General features: G+C 35.3%; 1 protein-coding gene across 4 annotated transcripts in view; it reads left to right on the forward strand.

The window, feature by feature from the left end:
* Window positions 1–22160, forward strand: part of PHF14 (PHD finger protein 14) — a 164176-nt gene that overhangs the window by 85047 nt on the left and 56969 nt on the right. Inside the window, exon 17 of one of the 4 annotated variants that reach the window (XM_027684662.1) lies at window positions 13971–15266. The exons of the other annotated variants lie outside the window; for them this stretch is intronic. Within the exon in view, the coding sequence (XP_027540463.1) occupies window positions 13971–13983 (13 nt within the window). The 3' untranslated portion in view covers window positions 13984–15266. Of the gene's footprint in view, window positions 1–13970; window positions 15267–22160 lie in introns of those variants that run through there. 4 annotated transcript variants of the gene reach the window in all.

The following is a 22160-nucleotide window of genomic DNA, read 5'->3' on the forward strand; positions in this document are numbered from 1 at the left end:
GGTAGCAGAGTCTTTATGCATTTCTGAACTGTATGTCCTTCTGTATAGAAACTCAGATTACATGAGGAGGTTTGCAGAAGAATTTTCTGGAAGTGAAGTGTACTTTATAAATGCTTATTGAACTTGACATTAAGTAGGTGGAACAGAATATATAGCTGGTGTAATTGGAAAGAATTTGTGCAAGTCCAGAGTATTTTTATTTGAGAATATCAACTCATTTTGAGACATTTAGGATATTTAAGTTATATTTCTATTTAAATTATGTATATTTTTAAAAGTATTTTGAGAAATAGGTGAAAATATGGAAAATACTGCTCAAGACAGAGCTTTTGGGAAACTGAGAAAAGGAGACAAGAGGAGGACTAAGTAGGTAGAGAGGAATGTAAATGAGTAATGAATAGAGGAAAAATCAGTTTTCAAATTCTGTAAACCTCAAAGTAGAGAATGAAGATCTGAAATTTCATGTGAAAGCTAGAAAAGATCCAGTCTTGCGACTGCTGGGGACATAACTCCCTGGCAGTGCATATTCTGCATTAGCATTTCATGATGCAAGAATTGAGAGGAGGAAAAATGAAGTTATTTAAAGATGAGGCAAAATGTGGCCAAAAAATCAGCACTTAAAAAAAACCAATTGATGTTTGAAGGTGTTCAGAAAGAATAACAAACAAGATTCATTAACAAGATAAGAAATTGTGAGAGGGATAACTTTATTTATAGAGCTGTTTGCTTCAGAATTGAAGACCCATTTTTAATAAATGGCAAGAGAACAGAGCAACTTTTAGATTTTTCTGGCTTGATGGAGACTATAACTGCCAGTGAATGAGCGTGGAGGGATGTTAAGAAAAGCACTTGAGGAAAAAATACTTAAAATGTCCTCTTTTAAAAGCAAATGTAATATCTGTTAAGATTTTAATTTTGCATGAGTAAAATCAGTAGTGCTAGTTTTAGTAGTCCAATTGTGTGATGTGTATCAATTCAGTAATATTTAATTGAAGTTTTTCTGTATTTTGCAGAAGATGTGCAACTACTGGTATGTAAAAACAGCAGTTTAATATCTGAAAAGGCAGAGCAGATGAAAAGAGGAAAAATAAAAGTGTTACTTTGTCATAGTATAAATTGTTTAAATTTACATAAAAACAGCCTATTGTCTGCTGGTACCTACTGACAGTTCTTTTAATAACACTTGCTGTGAAAAAGAGATAAGAAAACCAGCGGGCTTTTAAAATTCCTGTGGTAATCTTAGTTTTTCACATTAAAGAACAATAAGTAAACTGCAGGACTTTAATTTTCCTTAATTTTGAAAGGCTTGTCTGAATCATTTCTGCTTTTATTAGAAACAGAATCACAGAATACTTGAGATGGAAAAAGACCTCTAGAGCGGGTCTGTCCCAGCCCCCTAACTCAAATAGAGCGTGTTACTCAGGGCAGTTGATTGGGTTTTGAATATCTCCAAGGATGGAGTTTTTGCAACCTCTTAGGCAGCTTGTTCTGTTTGTTCCTTCTCAGAGTAAAAAAAAAATATTCTTATGTTTAACATTTCCTGTATTCAGTTTTTGCCTGTTACCTCTTGTCCTTTCTACTCAGCACCACTAAGAAGTCTGGCTCTCTTTTCTTCCCCCCTCAGGTATTTACACAATGAGAAGATTCCCAGTGAACCCTCTCTTCTCCAGACTAAATAATCCCAGCCTGCTTAGCCTCATCTTATATGAGAGATACTCCAGTCACTTAATCATCTTCATAGTCCCTTTGCTGGACTCACTCCAGTAACTGGTTTTTTGTACTGGGGAGCCCAGAACTGGACACAGTGTTTCAGGTGTGGTTTCTCCAGTGCTGAGTAAAAGAAAAAAGTGTATTTATTGTTCATAAAAGCAAACCATTAAAAAAAAATCTTTTATTGTGTATAACAGGCAAAATTTGGTTTGTTATATAGGCAGTCATTAAGAACACTACTTAAGGATGAGAAGGTAATTTTCTTATTAAATCCATGTCATAGTTGTAGTGTAAAAGATAAATTCATGGAGCAGCATACTGGAGAGCTATCATTGCTAATGCTTACAGTTTCCCACTGAAAGTTGTATCTCTTAGGGGAAGGCTCCACTATGTAAGTTCAGATAAGACATCCACAGTTCCAGTTCCTTCCTCTGTTCTCTTTGAAAAGTGCCTTTTTCAAATGCATTTCTTAATTTTCTGCACTAGATTATCACCCCAGCCATATCATTCAGGGGTCAACTATCGAATTGCATTAAAAGAGCTGTATCATCTAACCTAGCAGCACACTGAGACACACAAAAACTCCCAAAACTCAACCCGTAAAGGGCTCTTTGCCAATTCCTGTCAACCCCAGAAAATAACAAATAACATCAAAGCTAAAACTCCACACTTTTTCTTAGCTACAAAGAAGCAGTTAGGAGTTAAAAGTGCTAGGAGAGAAGGCCAACTGGTGTTGCACTAGAGGGATGAGGTCGCTCCTGAGGGATGGAGAACATAATGGCAGGAGGTTTGTCAGTCTGTAAGTTATCCTTTTCATTCCTTCTGGTGGGTGGTGGGATTCCTCACAGAGTGGGGTAGTGGGTGCAGTTTTTACAGATGCTAAGAGTTAAGATGCCCACCACCTTCATTTCAAGCAAAAGTGGGAACACATAAGCTGGCTTTCTGTGGAGTGATGGAAGAGTACTAAGAGTAAGGTTTTTTCTTCTTCAGATCCTAGTACCTTGAAGATCTGATGTGAACAGTTTGTGCAAGTTAGCCATTAATTTCTAAGCTATACCAAAACTATTGTGACCTCTTTTTCACGCTGTAGGTAGTAGCTTCTATCTCTCTGTAGGCACACATGTTTGTATTTGGAGTGGTCGGTGTAAGTGGTAGTGAACAGTATTAGGCATGTTCCTGTCTACTGTCATTTCATAGGATGATAGAACATCCTGAGTTGGAAGGAACGCACAATGATCATCAAAGTCCACCTCCTGGTCCTGCACAGGATAGCCCCAAGAGTCACACCATGTGCCTGAGAGTATCATCCAAATGCTTCCCTCAGGTCCTTTCACTGGCACCAGAGAGAAGAGATCAGTGTCTGCCCCTCCTCTTCCCCTCACAAGGAAGTTGTAGACTGCAAAGAGGTCTCCTCTCAGTCTCGTCTTCTCCAGAAGAGAAGAAATTGAACAGACCAAGTGACCTCAGCCATTTTGCATATGGCTTTCCCTCTAGATCCTTCACTATCTTCATTGCCATCCTTTGGATACTCTCTAATAGCTTAATGTTTTTCTTATGTTGTGGTTCTTCTCTGAGAAAAACAAACCCAAACACATTAGTTTGTGCTGGTCCGTGTGATTGCTGAGTATCTGCAACAGTGTACGTTCTGCCTCTTATGTGAAAGAAAAACGTGGATTAAGTTTACAGTATATGATACTTGGTACTTAAGCTGTTAGTCCTGCTTACCAGGAGCATTTACATGTGGAAGTTTGGTTCTTCTTTTGGAATGTTAGCTTCAATTCATTAATTTCAAATTCATACTGTGATTTTTGTTTCTGAATTAGTGAAATCTAAACACTCCATTTCATCAAGAATCATGAATGATGCGTATTCTATACAATGATTGTATTGTGAAATGCTGACTTACAGGCAATGAAAGGAGAAATGATGAAATGATAAAACACGATGTCCATGATTGAAACTTCATTGAAACAAATATTGCCCTCTGGAGTTTTCACCTGACACTGATACAGATGAAAGTTTGCTATGCTGGGCAGTGGTAATAATTGCAGTATCAGACCCCATTTTCTGTTTTTTATTACTTGTAAAACTTGAATCACTTGGATGCAAAATTCTCCATGTCTCTTGGGTATCTTTTAGTCTGGATGTTTTCAGGTAAAATTTTTAAACTGAGATTTTGGGCAAATATATTGTCTTGCCCAGGTGTCCCACACCACATACCTTTAAGACGAAAAGTAAATTGAAGTCTTTGATCAGTAAATTGAATTTTGGCATACACCTCCCTTTCTTTCTCAAGGGCAGAGAAGAAATATATCGATGTCAATTTGATGAAATCTGGAAAATTGGAAGCCTTGAAGGTTACTGTGAAAGGAATAGTTTCCTCATAACTACCAGAGTGATGGTACAACAGTTTTTAGATCTTCTGTTGTTGTGCTTCGAGTGTGCTGTGGGCCATCTGAGTATGCTTATCCCTGCAGTTGGAGTTGCTACAGGACTTGCAAGGAAAAGAAATTTGAATTGAGAAGAAAGATCTCAAGGGTGGTATCTCAGGTGTCTATGTTCATATGCATCACTTCATGATACAAAAATATCTAAGTATTCCAAGTAGAAGAAGACTGATTCTACTGATTTTTTTTTAATGATTAATCAAAACATTAGTAAGTCTCCTAACTGAACAAAAAAGTATTTATTTTGAAAAAGAGAAGTATGAATGGCAAGCATTAATCGATGCTAAAGCATTATTAGCATTACTTAGATAGTTACAGTTCCAATGTATTTATTTTGCGTTCTTAGAAACTCTTTATTCTAAATGCAGAAAAATGTTGGGTGTATGACTTAACTAATCAAATATACATTGATTAATAACTCTCTATAAACAAGAGATTTTTGACTGAAATTCCATGTGTTAAGTTTTTATATGTTTTCTTTGATGCTACATGCTGTCTTTCATCTATCTTGACCTGTTAATTAAAAAATAGATAAAATAGTCAAAGCCTTATTTGGAATATTTTGATTTTCCTCTGTTCACTAAAAATAAGTAGGAGAGGAAAGATCTTAGAAATCAGTCACGGATTCAAGCACTTCGCAATTTTCTGAAATCAAGTTCTTCAATTTCTTTGTATCCATCATTTTTACGTTTTGTCTCCCTGTCATTCCAATGAGTTAATAGATTCATGTTCTGTGCTCTTTTCTTCTAGAGAAGAAAAAGTAGTGAAAAGGAATATGGGGGAACACGAGCATTTCGGAATGACTATGACCATTAATAAACCAAAGGGTAAATCTACTCTGTAGTTCCAAAGTCATGCAGAATGACATAGAATGATCTTTTATTTCATTTTTTTCTCCAAAATTCCAGTTCTGAAGACAGAAATTTATATAAATGCATTGTTTGAAATGCACTTATGTCTGCTTTTAATTGATTTTAAAAATTTTTTCATTTCTTCCTGTACTGTACTATGGAACATAAGTGCCCAACGACAGCAGTAACAAAAGTTTAGGAAACAGGTAAAATTGAATATTGAATATCAAATTGAATAATTTGATTCACCTTACACCCAGCATGGTATAGGGTGAGGCATCAGTTCTCCCTACTGATTTGTTTTGTTTTAGGTTTGCTTCATGTAGATTTTACTGCCAAGATGTAATATTATAAGAATATGTATTACAAACAAATTATTATTTTCCTATCCAGAAAGGTTGCTTCATCTTTGGATTCATTTGAAAGAAACCACACTTCATGCTTCATCTACATTAGGTTGTTGATGTACCTGTCGAAAGTAACGTTCAAGAATACAGTTGCATGATATAATGTCATTGCAAAAAATCTGGAAAATCTTTCACTTGACTTCTACTTATGTCATGATGAAATAATTTTCTTGAGGGTCCCTTTTTATATTATTTGAGAAAAATCTTAAGCGTGTTACAAGGTACATCATGGTATTATTTCACTTATCTTTTTTAGTTCTTTTGGAAGTAATTTATTTAATACTTAGTAGGAAGTTTCACAAATAGAGCGTCTTCTTAGTACGCTGTTATAAAACTTCTGGCATTGTCCTAAATATAATTAATTAGCAGATTTTTATATGTAATACAGCTTATCTTTGTCATTGCTTTTAAGATTTATTTATGATGCCTGAATTCTATTTGCATGCTTACATTCAACTGTGACATAGAACAACCATGTTATAACAACTGTTGTTCTAAGTACATTGTCTAAATAGTCCTTTTCAGAAGTGCTGTACAATGCTTTTTGTATATAGCTTGATTATAATGTAATGTAGATGTATCCATTGTTTATGCATATTGGTTAACTTCTGGCTTCTTTTGAAAAAACTGTTACTAAATATTGCATGCTTCAGAACTTTCTTTCGGAAAGAAAATCATAATTCTTTTTTTTGTGTACTTCAAATTTATTCTATTCTTATTCCATTTCCACTTAGGGATATGTTGGGGTTTTTTTAGGAAGTTTAAAAATGAAGACTGAAAATGAATTATGAAATTATAGTGGAATATATGAAATGTTTGCCTTATAAATTAAGCAAATGTATTTTGAAACACATCTTTCCAGCCTTTCTGCATCTGTCAATCAATTTGAAAAACTTTATGGCCCTTAAAAAAAAAGGTCCAGTATTAAGATACTTATTTGAAAATACAGGGATGTGTATGAACTGTGCAAGTAAATGCACTGCATTTTCCATACTTTTTGTTTTCTGACTTAATATTTTGTTTGTAAGCACATCTGGGAACTTTTTACTTAGGCCATTTTGTGTATAAAGTTGTTTATTGTGGAGTTGTAAATATAAATAAATAATACTAGTTTTCTGGAGGGGGTTTTGATGGCTACAAATATGCTTAAACATGCTCACAGGTTTAAAACCTATAAAATTTTCTGCCTTTTTCTTGGTGAAATGTTTATAATATCTGGGTTTTAGTAAAATATGAACTCACCTTTTAATCAAATAAATAGGCCTTTATTGTGACTAATACCATTGAACTTTAAGGTGGCATTAGGGGCACAATATTTTACTATTTGTGCACAATGAGAATATTTATAAATCAGTCTTGGACACCTCTTAGAAATACCTTTTATGTACAGCCAGATACCGTCTATAAAGAGGGCTGGGAAGCGAATTTCTTATTCCTTGTAACTGACAGAAATCCACTACTGACCCAGGCATTGGGCATCACAGGGTTTTATTCAACATTGTGGCTTCCCATCCTGACCACAGGAATTGGTCTTACTTTCTGATACCTGAAATGAAAGCTTTTGAATATCAAGAACATATTATCGTAACTTCTTACTTGGTTGTTCCCATACAGCTAAGTCCTGAGTACCCCTGAGCTCACTGCACAATTCCTTGTACTGAAAAGGCATCTGCTAATGTTCCTTCTGAACCTGCTAAGCTGCGGGTTGTGGCTGTGACCCCATGTGGTTGGTGGTCATGAGTAAGGAGAGTTTGACAGTGCTGTCTTGTGTAACTGCCCTTTTGGATGACTGTGGGTTGCATCTCAATCCCCCTGGCATCCTCTTTCCCAGACTAAACAAGGCCAGCTCCCTCAGCCTCTCCTTGTAGGTTATGTGGTGCAAACGCCTGCCACCTACCAAGCCAATTAGGTGGAGTCTTGTTTTCTCATCTCTCTTGATAGCCTGAAATGGATGATGGCATTTTAAGCACAGTGTTATTAGCTCTGAGTAGAGAGGAAGAATAACCTCCCTTGATTTGCTGGTCCTGCTTTCATTCAATTATACATAGTTTGATATTCACTTTAACTCCCAGGTCCTTTTAGCAGGTCTGAAAGCAACTCATCCAGTTGCTTCTCAGTCTGCACTGGTGCATGGAGTTATGCCCCCTCCATGCAAAATTCCGTTCTGCTTCTTTGTGAACTTCATGAATTTTTACTCATTATGACAATTTTTTACGAACTGTCAGCCCCAAAATCCCTCCTGTGGTACTTTGTCTGTTCCTGGACACCATATAGATCCCAAGCTATTGCCTGGGGCTCTTTGAATCCAGCTGGCTTTCAGTCCGTTCATTTTCTGTTTGAAAAGCCTTATGCTGAACACTTTTTGAAATGTTACCGCCATTGCTCTTCCCTGTTTCACAGAGCAAATTGTTTGTTATGGTCATTTCAAACATGACCAACTCATCTACCCTTATTAAATCTTTGCCGAGTGCTCTGGGTTACTTTCTTGTCCTTCACATGTTGAAACTTAGACAGTGGAGTGAAATTTAGATTTTCCTGTCAGAAGTCATCAATCCCCACTGATAAAGAGCCAGCCCACAAAAATTACTTCATCTACTTTTCTGTAAAAAATAGAAAATTATTATAATAGTATTATATAACAAACAGCTTTAGGCTTTATTTTACATACTTAAATGGAAATAAACATACTTCCCACCTCTTTTTTGTTATCTTAAAAGGCTCCTCTATTCAGGCTTTTTATTTCAAGTAAATCTTATAATGTAATTTATTGTATTATACAACTGCTAATTATAATATTTCTTACTGTGTATCGTATAAACAGTATATCCTATAAATAGTAGCAATAATAATAATAATTTTTTGTATTTGAAGGAAGTTTGGATTTTTTTTTCCAATAAAGTGTTTGATCTGAAAGATTACCGGTTTGTTACTATATTTATATAGTACTTCTGAAGGAATACACAGTTCTCACAGTAATAGAAACAGTTACAGTGAGTGACAGGAGTCATAATAAAAAGCTGTGTAATATAAAAATTGTAAATATTTTTATTGAGTTTATACTTTTGACTTTACTGGTATATTATGTCTTAATTACACACTGTTTATACAAGAGGTAATTTTACTGCGAATATATTCTGTAACAGTTATTGTCAACAGAGTCCAGAGCCCTTTTAGCCTGCTTTGGCATCAGGCAGACAACTAGTGGTTGATACTGAGGGTCAGTTACAGTTTCTCTGGAAGTGGTTTCTACAGGCATATCGGGGGTGTACACTGCTTCTGAACAGCCTGAATGATTCTGCTGCTATAGATACTTCAAAACTCCTAAAACTTCAAAGTATATAGATTAGACATAAAAAGTGAAATACCAGCAGAACTTGTATCATCTCCTGTGATACAAAAAATTCAGAAGGTAGTTAAGGACTGGCAGTAGATTTTTAGCTCCATTTTCTTTGCTAATTAGGTTATCATAGAAAAGCTCACAGTTATGTCTAACCCAGCAAGGCATGTTTTGTTGGTCAGGCATGTTTTGTGAGTGCAGGCAGCCTGAGGCTAAAGCTGGGTGAGTAAAGGCCAACTTAGTTGACCTGCCAGCTCCATATTCCTGGCAACATCTATTGCCACATCCTAATTCAGCTATCGATTCATTAGCATATAATGATGATTACATTATTCATCAATACTCTTCTCAAGGCTTTGTAACTCCCCCTTTATATGACTTCCCCGCCACCCCCTACCATGTATTATGCTGTTTAAAATTAACTTTAATTGTGTAGCTCCTAGTGGTACACCTATTTGCTGCTGAAACTGTGGTTACCGTATTTGTATGGGAAGATATGATTTCGTATATACCACATCCATGTTTATAAATTATTATACTCATTTTGTACCAAGCAGGTTTTTTCTCTTTTGGGTGTAAATACTCAAGTGAAAATAAGTGCAGTCTATTAGAGTGTAGATTACGTGATATTATGCAGTTGGGATTGAGAATTAGTTTTATACTACCATATGATCTTGTGTTATACAAACTCTTAACTCATTATTTTCAGTTAATAATAACAAGGATTAAAAATAATGTTCTATGACCTGTTTTCCTAACTACAAAATAAATATTCGAGTAGATACAAGATTTGTTTGAATTCATGGGTTGGCGTTCAGTCAAGTGTATTTTTTTCTTACAGTGAGTACAGAGATTAAACTTGAAAATGTGCTCCTCGTGTTCATTCAGAATAATAGCAGGAGGAAGGAAGAGTTTTGCTTTAAGTGGAAAAGGATAGTCAGTCCTTGCACTCACATACTGAATCAGATAGAGACAGCTGCAGAGGGCAGATACGCATTGCAAAAAACAGATCAATTGGAATCAGTCCCATCCAAATGAAATTACATCACTCAATAACCTTCCTTTCAAGTCATTGAAATCTTCTGGCCCAAATTTCTCTTGTCAAGTTACTGAGTTTTGCCATTGACTAAAGTATCTTTAAATTGCTTCAATAGCATCAGGGACCTTGTTGTGGTAAGGTCTGTAAATGCCGTCTTTTAAAAGAGAAAGCTGGGTTTCATGTAGAGAATTGAGCGTATTGACTAAATATTTTTTCATGGGTTCTCAGAAGCTTGTATTCACAAAGACAGTGCAGAATGAAGGAAAATAACATATCCTATACAAAAGATTAAATAAAATATTGATAGCACACACGTGAAGTGGTTTCATTTTGTAATAAAAGTGTAATTTTCCTTTGAAGTAGTTTGAAAATGTGTTCTTGTTTTGAAGTGGGCATAGAAGTACTTGGAGAACAGAATTCTGTAAATCAAGACAGTCAACGTGTTTATGCACTGACCAGCTCTAAATGTCACTATTTATGCTCCAGTGTGCCAGTTATTAAAATGAAGCAGAGCTTTTCTATTCCTGTGATGCCTCAGATGCTGTGATGTTTTGTCCTGCAGATAACTTTTTTACAGGCTAATCTGTGTGTATATTAGCAGATATAAATCTGTAACAATTCGGGAAGCATTTTGTAATATTTATAACTTGATGAATACTGAGAAGAATTGAAGTAATTAACAATGGGTAGAAGACACATTTCTCACCATTGTTTTGGAGGTTTGGTTTGGGGTTTTTTTTCCCTCCAAAAAGTGCTGTAAATTGCATCCACTTAATAGAGCTGTTGGGTATGGATTAATTTCTGAGATCAAGAGGTGTACCATGAGCAGCCTGAATTTTAAAAATGCATATTACTTGTATCACCTTATATCATATCATACTACTTATCTCACAGATGGTTTGGTGTTTACTGCAGATACGGTTCCTTGCCTTCTAAAATTGGTCTTTATCAGCACTTCTCTAATTAAATAGCTCAATTTTCCCCCTCCTTCATTATCATCTTACCTCATTAAAGATTTTCACAAATACATTTTTAGGCTTAACAGACTTTACCTGGTGGGAGAATCCTAATGTTTCAGAATTGGTAAGATATACTGAAGCAGCTTCCTGCCTTCAGATCTTTGAAGTTAAACTGATTTTACTTTATGGTTGTAAATGTATTTTAATTATGCCCAGTTAGCAGCCAGAAGTATTGTTCTCACAATAGGTGTTTAACCTAATGAAGGCAAGTATTAAAATTGCTAAAAAAGAACAAGGATCAAAAATACTGACATAGGCACTATGATTGGCTGCAATTTGCACTTTTCAGTACCTGTTACACAAATGAAGAGGGTCTTTGGCAATTCCAGTAGAAAATATTCAAATAATTTGTGGGATTTCTTGTCCTGTAAAGTCCTTTGAAAAGGAAATCTGCATATATTCTTAGACACCCGCCCTTTATGTAATATTTACTTAACTGTGGAAGTGGACAGCTATGTGTGATTGGGGAGGACAGTGAGAGTGATTGCTGTGTTCCTCTCTCTGTACCAAAACTTGAAGGAAAGTGCTTTCATAATTATTTTTGTTCTGAACTTAAGGAGAGCTGGGAGAAAACAACTCTTCTAAAGGACCAAATATGCAATTGAGAACTTCCCTGTTGAAAGCATCTACTACTCATTATCTGTGATGCTTTTTTCTATCTAATATTCGTTACACCTGCTGAAGAGAGAGGAAAGCTATTCAGTTTTGCCCATTGTCCTTATTTCAAATTTTTATGTTCATTAAATCTTTTTCCTAAGCGAGGCTGAAAATACAGATTCAGGTGTTGCAACTCTGGGTAATTCAATCAGCAGAAATTTGAATGGATATTCAGAAATGGGAGCAGTTCTTTGGACGAAGAAAGGTTTGCAAATGGTATGTAGGGATGGCAGAAAAGCAGAAGCAGAGACTGGAACAGGAGAAATGTCATCAGTGTGGGAGGTCTGAGGACAGTAGTCAGTGATCAAATGAGTTTGCAGGTTGCAAGCTTAAAAAAAGCTATTGTATATATCCATTCATATTCCTTTGTCCTTTACCAATCTTCTACTTGTTAAAACTGTGTTTAGACAAAGTCAGTAGTGATTCCTTAATTAATAACACTTCAAACATAGAGGGGTGAAGATAAACCTAGATTGGGTAAAATAAATAATGTCAAGCTAAATTTTAAAAAGAGTAGGAATGGAAAAATTGTCCAACCACTTAAAAAATAATTTATCTTTAATATATAAGTAAATATTATAATAGCCTTTAAAATTTCTTGATATGTTGTTACCGATAAAAATGCAATACAAAGAAATATTCTAGGAATAAATAGTGCAGGTATAGGTAACTTACACTTTCTGCTTGATGCTCGTGTTCTTACAGCCTTACCTAAAGTACTGCAAAGTATTAGGACCTTTGCTTTGCTCAGTAGTTACAAGTTTCCTATGAGAATCTTGTTTGTACTTTATTACTTTAATTTGTGAGGTTATTGTTAAATTTAAATTATTATTTTTTAGTTCAGCTGTGAAGTTGGTTTCCTATATAAAAACATGTTTATATAAATAAATTTTTTATTAAAAATTATATAGATTTATGTCTAAGTGTGATAATAAATACATGTACATATACCTACATGTATATATGTGTGTGTGTGCGCATATATGCACATACTCATTCATTTTGAGAAACAGAAATAAAAACTTGTATTTAAAGTATAAGTTACTGTATTCTTGTCCAAACCTTGGTAGCCCGGATGTGACAGGCTGTTGCATTCTGGTGACCTGACTCAAATGGTACAGTTGCAGCTACTCACGCTGCTGCTGAGAGGATAGAGGTGGCTCAGAGACCTTGAGCTTATCTTGAATTGTTTCCGATGCTACCCTTCAGGATTCTGCACTTGAGTGTGCACCCGTGTCAACCTCACCCACTCAGAGGTGATCAGAACAAAACTAGTTGTACTCACTAAGGGAATGGGATTATAATAAAATGACTATAAAAGTATTTCTGTTTTAAAGCTCAGCTTCAGTTTTCTTTAAAAGTTCAAAACTGGACTGTGGTAAAACAGTTCAGGACACCCGATTTAAGATTTTAATCATGTCCCAAGTAAGAGATGAAGTGAGAATTGGGAGTGGATTTACATATAATACTTCCTTGCCATCCGTCTAATTTTTAAGACTCACAATCCTTACACTCAAAATTAGGTTGCAAAAACTGTTGATGGATGTGGCATCACTATGGCTCCTTTTCATTAGACTGTTATATTTTATGAAAGTGTGACAGCAGTTTAGAATTCCTTTTTATTTACGATTCTATTTAAATATATTTTAAAGTAGAAAAAACCCTCACGAAATGTGGTGGTAGAGACTTTATATAGGTCTTTCTTTGAAAATGTGTGTGCACAGCTTAAAGACGACATGGATTTTTTTCCTACTTAAAATTTCACAATGCTATAAGTTCCATAAATTTGCTGTATGGCAAGTAGTTTTAAGGAGTTTAAATGTAGAGAAACATCACTTCAAAATTGTATTGATTTAAAAAAAAACATTCTTGAAAAGAATGCCTACTGCAAGTGTCAGAAGACAGGAAATATGAGTAGGGGAAAAAAACTACAGATTTTGGAGTTATTGGCTCAAAGACATTTTTTCAGAAGTGACTGAAGCTTTCTATGTACTGAATTATTACAATGCATTATGAAAGAAACCCTCCTTTACTTAATGGTTCGTAAATCCTAAGACTTTTTTCTTTCAAATGCTATTCTATAAAACAAGCATTTTTTAAGGTTATAACCAGTGCCCATGTTGTTTGTGCTTGTAGTCAATCCCATAGCTGCATTTCTGTGGGTTTCAAATGTAAGGAAAATGCTAGCTTCACAATCAAGCCTACCTGTATTAAGTTGTTGCTTTTATGATTTAAAAAAAAAAAAAAAGAAAATTATCTTCTCTTTCTTATGGTGGACTTTGTTCTTTGAGCTGTATTGAGAAAAAATTAAAAGGATGCTATACTAGTTTAATGTTTTGACACTTAGAGACTCTTGAAAAGTTTGGTATGGCTGTCTAACTATTTGGATCTGAGCATACACATTGCTTAAATTTAGTGTAATGTTAAAATGTTTCATAAGACAGAGCAGAGCTGCTATGATCTTTCAATGTTAATATTTTTTTCTTATCACTTTACTGTGTAGATACCCTTCATGAGACACAACTCTGCCACAACTCATCCTCGGAGGCAATCGTGGAAACCTTTTATAATATGATTTTTAAATGTGGATAAAGCTCTCAATAGAGTACCTAAGCTAAAGGAGAACAGCTACCTTGTCTCAACTATAACCTTATTATGACAAAACGTTCAGTTTGCTTGTCAGGCTCGGATAGAATGTAACTGATTGGTTTGTTATTTGGACTGACAAGGTAGTTAATTTGCCTGCGTGTTTTTGCACTAATCAGGAACATTTTGTATGTGCATCGTTGAAAAATCACGGATAAATGTCTTGTCAGGATTGTCCTATTAAGTAATGTCTTTTTCCCCTGTGCTTCGTTGGCAAATGATGTTATACAATGCTTGGATTCACTGAAGAGTGGCAGAAGCCTGTGGGACTTAAATATTGTGCATTCCTCTATGGTGATACTGAAATAAGCAACGGTTTGCCATCCGCCTGCCGCTCTACTTATATACAGTTCAATAAGAACATTTCTATATAGAACACCGTGTTGTACATAGACATTACTGTAAAAAAGATTGTTTCCTAAAAAAAAATAAATGTTCAGTGATAATGAGACCTGTAAAACACTTGAGACCTCCTATTCTGAAGGAATAGATTTGCCATGGAAAAATTGATTTTATGCTTATTAGAATGAACTAATTGTTTCTGACTCCAGACACTCGAATGAATAGAACTATACCTATATTGCTGTCTAAAAAAATTTTGAGAAAAAGAAAAAATTGAGTATATGCAGACATTTGTTTTATTTGGTTTACTTCTCTGGCAGTGTTCAGGGCAAGCTTATGTCCTCCCAATACAAATACAAAATTGTTTCGTAAGTTGGGGAAGGAATGAAGAACTGATCACACAGCATGACAGCTGAGATCTTCGTCTCCGTCCGTATATATCCTGGTAGATGCACACATAGCATTTCGATCTACAAATGGTACAGATCCAGTTCTTAAATCTACAGTATCAGTGTGTTGATATCTTCATTGTTTTCATCTTGAACTTGCTCAGAAAAATTCTGCTCAAATGCAATCACACTTGTAACTTTATGATCTATAATCTTTGAATTTCTTGAGATATGGTGGTTTTTGTCATCTATCAAGGCACGTTTTCAGTTGAAAATATTTTTTAAACTTAAAGAAGAAATTAAATGCTGTAATAAGTATTAGGAGAAATATACAAATTTATGTATACTTATCTACGAGTCATATCTTACCAGGGCATTTCATGTTTGAATATTATATTAAATAAAATTAACCTGATGTCTAACACGTCGTTTTATTTTAAAAAGGGGATGGGAGAATCTCAGAGTAAGATTTTTGTCTGAACTATCAGAAATGCTTACATTCTGTATTGGCAAGGCATACAAAGACACTTTAGAAATAAAGAAATTCACAATAGGAAACAGACATTAATGCAGGAATTCGATCTTTAAGGGTTCATGAATCCTTTTTTTGGAAGAAAAACCTGAAGTTTATTGACCACTCGTGCAGGATTCTGAAAGTAAAAAGTTATGTCCAAATGCTATGTAAGCAAGGGAGAAAAAAAAGGGTGTTTGACCATACATCATGCTGAGTTTAGGAAAAAAAAGAAAAAGAGTAACGTTTACTGTGATTTATGATTGTTTATTAAACTAACACAGCCTAGGTCTTGTGAGTAGGAAAGAATGATAAATGTAGCATATCTTGGCTTTAGTAAGACTTTTAAAATACTTTTGTGTGTGACATTCTGTTAAATAAGTTAGTGAGACATTCTGTTAATTAATTTGCAATAAAATATGTAACTGATTAGGAAAGTAAACTAGCTACCATGGACTCACTGTCAAATGATATTTAACTCACTGAGTTCCATTCAAGCTCTCCTGGATTTAGTATTATTATATTTTTGTTAAGTTTTGCTTTAGTGTATTAGGTACTGGAATAAAGTGTTTGGTTACATTTGCAGGTGATGACAGTGTGATGTGAGGAGCTGCAGTGTTAGAATTAAAAAGAAAATTTTAAGAAAGCATTCAGAAAAAGCATGCAATACAGTAAAGAAGAAGGCTGTTGAGTGCATGATTATGATAAAACGAGTAACTAGTTAGAAGATATGTCTTCAAGAAAAGGAAAGCATGGGAGACTCTCGATCACAAACAGCATGGATCAAACTGATCGTACCTGAGATGTACAAAGAAAGGCACTATATTTAACTCATTAAAGTATTTCTCCTGAATATTAAGAAGACCAGTATCTCACCCTTGGAAGAACCTCAGACAGCATATTCTGTCCACTTTGGCAAATAGAGAAGATCCAGAGCATACTGAATTGGATGATAAGAAGACCACAGGAGACATAAATGAATAAAAAAACTTAATTTAGAGAAGGCTGGGGAATCTGTCTTCAAAAAGCCTAAATTAATACAAAGATGAAGAAGATAGAAGTTGTTGCAAGGGAAAAAAGAAGTTCTTCAGATCTGGTCAGACCAGATTAAGTTAAATTGTAGCAAGATAATTTAGACAATAGAAAGTTCTTTTCTAACAATAATTGCCCTAGACATGTTTGTTAGGGAAGTTGAGTAATCTCTGCTATTGGAAGATTTTAAGGACAGACTAATGTGTGTCAAAAACTTTTTTGAGTATTTTTGATACTGTCCTGGGCTTGCTTGATATCCTAAGGTGAATTCCTGCTGTAGTTTTTATGTTTGTTCCCCAGTACAGCTTCTGTGTAGGATTTTGTTCCTTTCTTGGTGCTTTCTTTTGACATTAGTTTAGTTCCCCCTGCCCCCGCCCCCCCCCCCTCCCCCCCCCCCCCTTATGAATCATTATGTTCCTCATATCCGTCTCTCTTTTTCTAGAAAGCCAGATGTTAACACTTGATGTTTCACTCTTTGAAAGACGTTTGATGGCAGTATTCAACCTATAATGGACTTCTCTAGTAGTTCACAAACAATACACCATTCATAGAGTTAATAGCTTGAACACCTGAGAGTGGCACTATAGATGTAATCATGTATTATGACTAGAATGTACTTCAGAAAAATGAATGCAGCATTTGCTAATAGCTTTCTTATTTACTTTTACACTTTTCTGTTTGTCAAGGGACATTTTTGGTGTCTATAACTGGTGTAGCATTATCTTAAAGTGTGTCTTGGAGACATTGTCTTCACAGAAATGCCTAGTTTAACCATTAAAATACTGTAAATAGACATTCTGTACAGTCGCTGTATATTAACAAAAACACATCTGCAATAGTATTTATATAATTACATTCCCCTTGTATATGTGGGCCATTAATGAATTTTGCAAAATAATTTATTAAAGCCATGTGTTGTGTAGTTTCGAAGTACTATGAGAGAGAAAAGTGAACACTTCTTGCTAAAAGGAAGCTGTTCACATACAGGTATAGTAAATAAAGTTTCTTTGTAGTGTTCTTAGAATTACTGTGTACATGTAAATTGGAGTTTCACAAAGCAAATTATTTGTGGACCATTCAGAAAAAAAACCAGATTACATAGAAATGCCACATAATGATAGCCCTTTCAGATTCTTCCTTACTCATAAATAGTCAGTGTTAAGTTTTTGGAAATGAGGGGTATTTGTTTGTTTTAGTATTAAAATAATGAGATAAATCAGTTAGAAGAGGTGGCAGTTTTGGGTTTAGCATGATAAATTTAGCTACACAAATGTTTGCCAGATTAATGATTATTTTCTTTTGCTGGTTTGTGGTATAATTGACTGACACTGTTTTTATTAATGCCCTTGAGATTGGATAGAAATTTAAGTAACTTGGAGATAATACAGTTTCCCATATCCAAAACTGTATAGGTACCTTATCATGAAACTATTGTTAGCTGAAGGTCAGTAAGCTCATCATACTCTGTCATGCTGTGTGTCCATCTTGCGTATACATTGTCTTCGTCAGTAATAGGTAGATATAAAAACCAGAAATAATAAACATCCCTCAGTTGGTATATTCTCTCACCTTTTGGTATTAGCCATGCCTCTCTCTATTCCAGGTGTAACCGAAGGGAATAATAGTCCATTCTCTCCTCTACCATTATAAACTACAGAAGTCAGAGACTTTGTTTTGTGCTTGCATTGTAGCTGGCATAATACAAATTAGAATGTGACTTAATTACTTGGTATTACTATTACTTATTACTACTATGGTATAATGCTTATACCATAAGCATTATCCTTCCCAGAAAGAGTATTTCATTTACCTAAATCAAAATCATGAAAATATTAGAATCCATAAAGATGTAGGTTGGAAGGAGCCTCTGGAGGACATCTGTTCCAGCCACCCATTCAATGCAGGACTGACTGCAAAGTTAGATGAACTTTGAAATTAGATGAAGTTCCTTAGAGTTTTATGTTGTTGAATTTTTAGCATCTACGAAGACAGCCATTTAGGATAACCAGTACTTGTGTATGAAGAGGCTCTAGAGTTGGGCTATACCCTGGTTTATAATCAACATTTTGTGCATGTGCAGGCATGTAAGAATTTTAGTGCTGAAATGCGTCACACTCCTGGTAATAAAGTCACCTAAAGTTTGTCTGGCTTATGTGAGAAAACTTCTAAATATCCTGGTTTATTAAAACTGTTCTGTAGAACAGAAACTACAAGGTGACCATCCATTTTTAGTTGTTATGTCACTTATAGGCGAGGGAAAAAGTATAGCAATCAGGAAGAGAAAAACCAGCTTTTCAAATTTTAATAGGGTTTTATTATTTTGAGCATTTTTTGCCTGAAAACAAGAGTCGATAAGAATCTAGATCCTGTATTTTAGAGTCTAAGTACATTACTGCATCAGTTCTGGTTTGCGCTTGGCCTGCGACTTACCACAGGAAAATGAAAGCGATTTGTGTTGGAATTCACAGGGCTGAATTGAAGAATTGTGGTGTAGCGTGGTAGGGTAAGATACAAAGTTGTATCTTCACTTATTTTCACATTGTTTCAAGACGTGTCAGAAGCAAAAGCTAAGAAGAAAGTTATCCACATATTCTATAAGGAAAAACTACTATAGTTCCAGGCTCCTCCCTCAGTAAGTAGAATAAATGTACTTTTTGGAGAGCACTAAACAATGCACTAATTAGATTGATTATACAGTTATTTCACAACTAGATTTTTAATTTCACTGTTTAAATATGGGCTCGGGAAAGTGTTTTCTCTGACATGACATGTAAGTGTCATCCTGTTGACCAGAATTTATCACTCCTGTGGTCTGGTTGCAGTTAAGATATGACAGGAGCACTTCTCACCCGCTCCAGGCCAAAGTCAGTCATTTTAGTTCTACGGTTTGAATTCACTTGAGCTACATCCATTTACTCTGGGGTTTAGGGAATGCTTACATACTCATTTCCATTGGATATATAATACAGCCAGTAATAAGAAACAAAGTGGTGACAGTGACTTAAACTGTCATAACTGGTTTTAAATTGTTAATCTGAACCCAAGAACGTGCTGCAATTTAAAATGAACCTGCAAGCACATCTCCGGCTGTTTGCGATTTCAGAGTGGCCCAGCCCTTGAGCACTGAGGGATTAAAGGAGAGAGAGATCAGTGCCTGAGAAAAAATGTCTGTTCTTCGTATGTGTGTTCCTCAGGTTTGAAGAGCCTTTAGTCAGAAATGGGGTCCAAAACAAGCCAACAAGGAAAGATGCTTATCAATAGTTGCATCTACACAGGTGCTGGAATAGCCACAGTGTTGCATCCCCCCCAGCAAATGGGTGAGTGGACACACACCCATCCCACTGCAGTTCCTTTAGAGTTTAAAAATTCTGGATTAGCTTACTTCTAGTTTTGTTCTAATTAAGTCATAGTTTGCCAGAGTAAGTCTTATATGACAAGTTCTCTAATTTTAGTCGTGATGTTGGTTTGTCAATATGTATCAAAGTTTTATATCTTCTTTTTTTTTCCATTAAAGAAAATCTTTCTAAGCTGTTGTGATGAATAGGGCGTAGTATATATATTTTGCAATTTTGTATTTTGTTCGACATGGTACCTTTTGGCATGACACTGCAGGCGGTGTGCAGTGATGTGTACATAACTGAGAGATTTTCTGTAGTCTCTGAAGCATATTTGGAAAGTTGTATTTAAAGATTAGCTTATTAATGTTGTGTTTCAGGGGCATGTAGGTAATTACTTTTACAGCTATAGATGGGTGATGCTGTCTCGTGAATGCAAAATAGGTTTCTTCACTCTGGCTGAATCAGCTCTTTGTGGTTTTTGATGATATTAACCAGTGGCTTACAAATGTGCCAGTGACGGGCAGGTTTTGCATTCACGGCTCCTCTGTAAAAGCACAGGTCTTTTTCCCCAGTGCTCACAGGAAGACTTCTGCAGGCCAACTGATAAGACTCCCTCCTGTGCAGGTAGATGCAATGTAATGAAATTGGATGTGTGTGCTGGGTTTTGTAAATAAAATGAGATTGACCCCAGCCATTATCTCATTTATCTCATTTACATTCTAAAATCAGTATCTACACTATTGATTAAAGCATAATTAGTTAATTATGAACAGGAAAATGCAGAGTTATGTAGGGCTTGAGCACAGCCAGCTGTACTGCTAAAAAAACTAATAAAAACAATCCAAGGGCAAGAGCAGATGGAGATCACTTTATTAAACAACAAAGCAGACATATTTTAGGTATGGAAATGCCTAATCCAGCTTTCTTGCTGTGAATATGTAGCTGACCTGCATTCTAAACTTCTATAAGTGAAAAATATTCTATTTTTTTTTAACTTATTAACCTTACTACTTCAGAATTCACCCATTTTCCTGGTATATAGTGGGCATATATTTATCCTCATTAATTGCTGAAATGAGGAACACAGTGATTTCTAATTTTGATGCATAAAGTAATTTCAGGCTTGTTATAACATTGATAGTAAGCAATTACTTGTCAGAGGTAATTTAGGAGATTAGGTTAGCTTGTCTTTGTGTGGAGCCATGTTTTTATTTGCACAAAGTTTACAGTACAGCAGCTAGCCACGCCACTGAAGATGGCCGTGCACTTAACTGCATTTATAAATCATGGGCTTAACCACAAAGACAGTTACCAACAAACAGTAGCAAGATAAAATATTTGCTAGTTTAAGGACTGTTTTGAAGGTGTGACCTTGAATGCGCAAGGGTAAAAATTTCAACAGCCTTTAATATGGAGGAAGTGGCTTCTTTCCCTTTTCCCCTCACACCTAGCCTAACAGTTTTACTTGTCCTATTAAGCCATCTTCAGGATGGATGTGGATGATACTTGTAAATGACAGTGCCATGTGATTCCTTTGCTTTGTAAATGTCCGGATTGTGATTGATCTGTGAGTGTGTTTTACCGAGAGGCTGCGAGACTCAGTGTGACACCTTTTGTGACCCAACATTTCATTCTCTGTAATTAAGCTGAAAGTACACTGTATTTTGTGTTCCTTTCTTATTTTCTGAATCTGACAGTGGATTTTCTATCATTTTTCTGTTGCTCGACAAAAGAACACAACTGATAGTATACACTTGAGGAATTAATTTTGTTTTGCTAGTGCCATTTTAACCTAGGTGTAGGGTTTTCTTTTGCAATTAGGAGTTAAGAATGCCAGTTTTGTTTTCAGCACTGTGATGTGTGTAAGCTTCACATATTGTCCCTAGTCAGTCACAGCAGACAAGAGAATTGCCAGACAGCTGGGGCATCATCTTTATCCAAGGTGCAGTGTGTATTCATCCATTTTCTCAGCATCATGCTCTGGGAACGTCAAAGTCAGTGAATTTGTGTTCCACCATACAGAATTCATATTTCAGTAAAAAGCAGTAGGAAGGAAGCATTTAAAAATATTTGGTGTAGTTTTATTTTTATCACCATGCAGCTTTTTATGTTTTGATATGGGAAAAAATACTTTTTTTATTTGCATTTTCTCAGCTGTGCAGATGCAGATTGAAGCTATTAGTATCTGAAAACTTTCATATAGATATTTTCTAAGAAAATGCAGTTTTTCTTCTGCAAAACTAAATACTCTGAAGTGCTAAAAATTAATGACAATAAATATTAAAGCTTTAGAATGGTGCCTCAAGATCTGTATTTAATTTCACAATTTTCTGGTTATTTCAAACCAGCCTTGCTAACTCCCTCAGCGTACTTCTGAAACATGGCTAATGGTGCAGTCAGAAAGTACCTCATTCTAGACACAAAATGGAAGAGAT

The sequence above is a fragment of the Neopelma chrysocephalum genome, unplaced genomic scaffold (genome assembly GCF_003984885.1).
Source record: "Neopelma chrysocephalum unplaced genomic scaffold, ASM398488v2 Primary Assembly neopelma1_67, whole genome shotgun sequence".
Taxonomy (NCBI): Eukaryota; Metazoa; Chordata; class Aves; order Passeriformes; family Pipridae; genus Neopelma; species Neopelma chrysocephalum.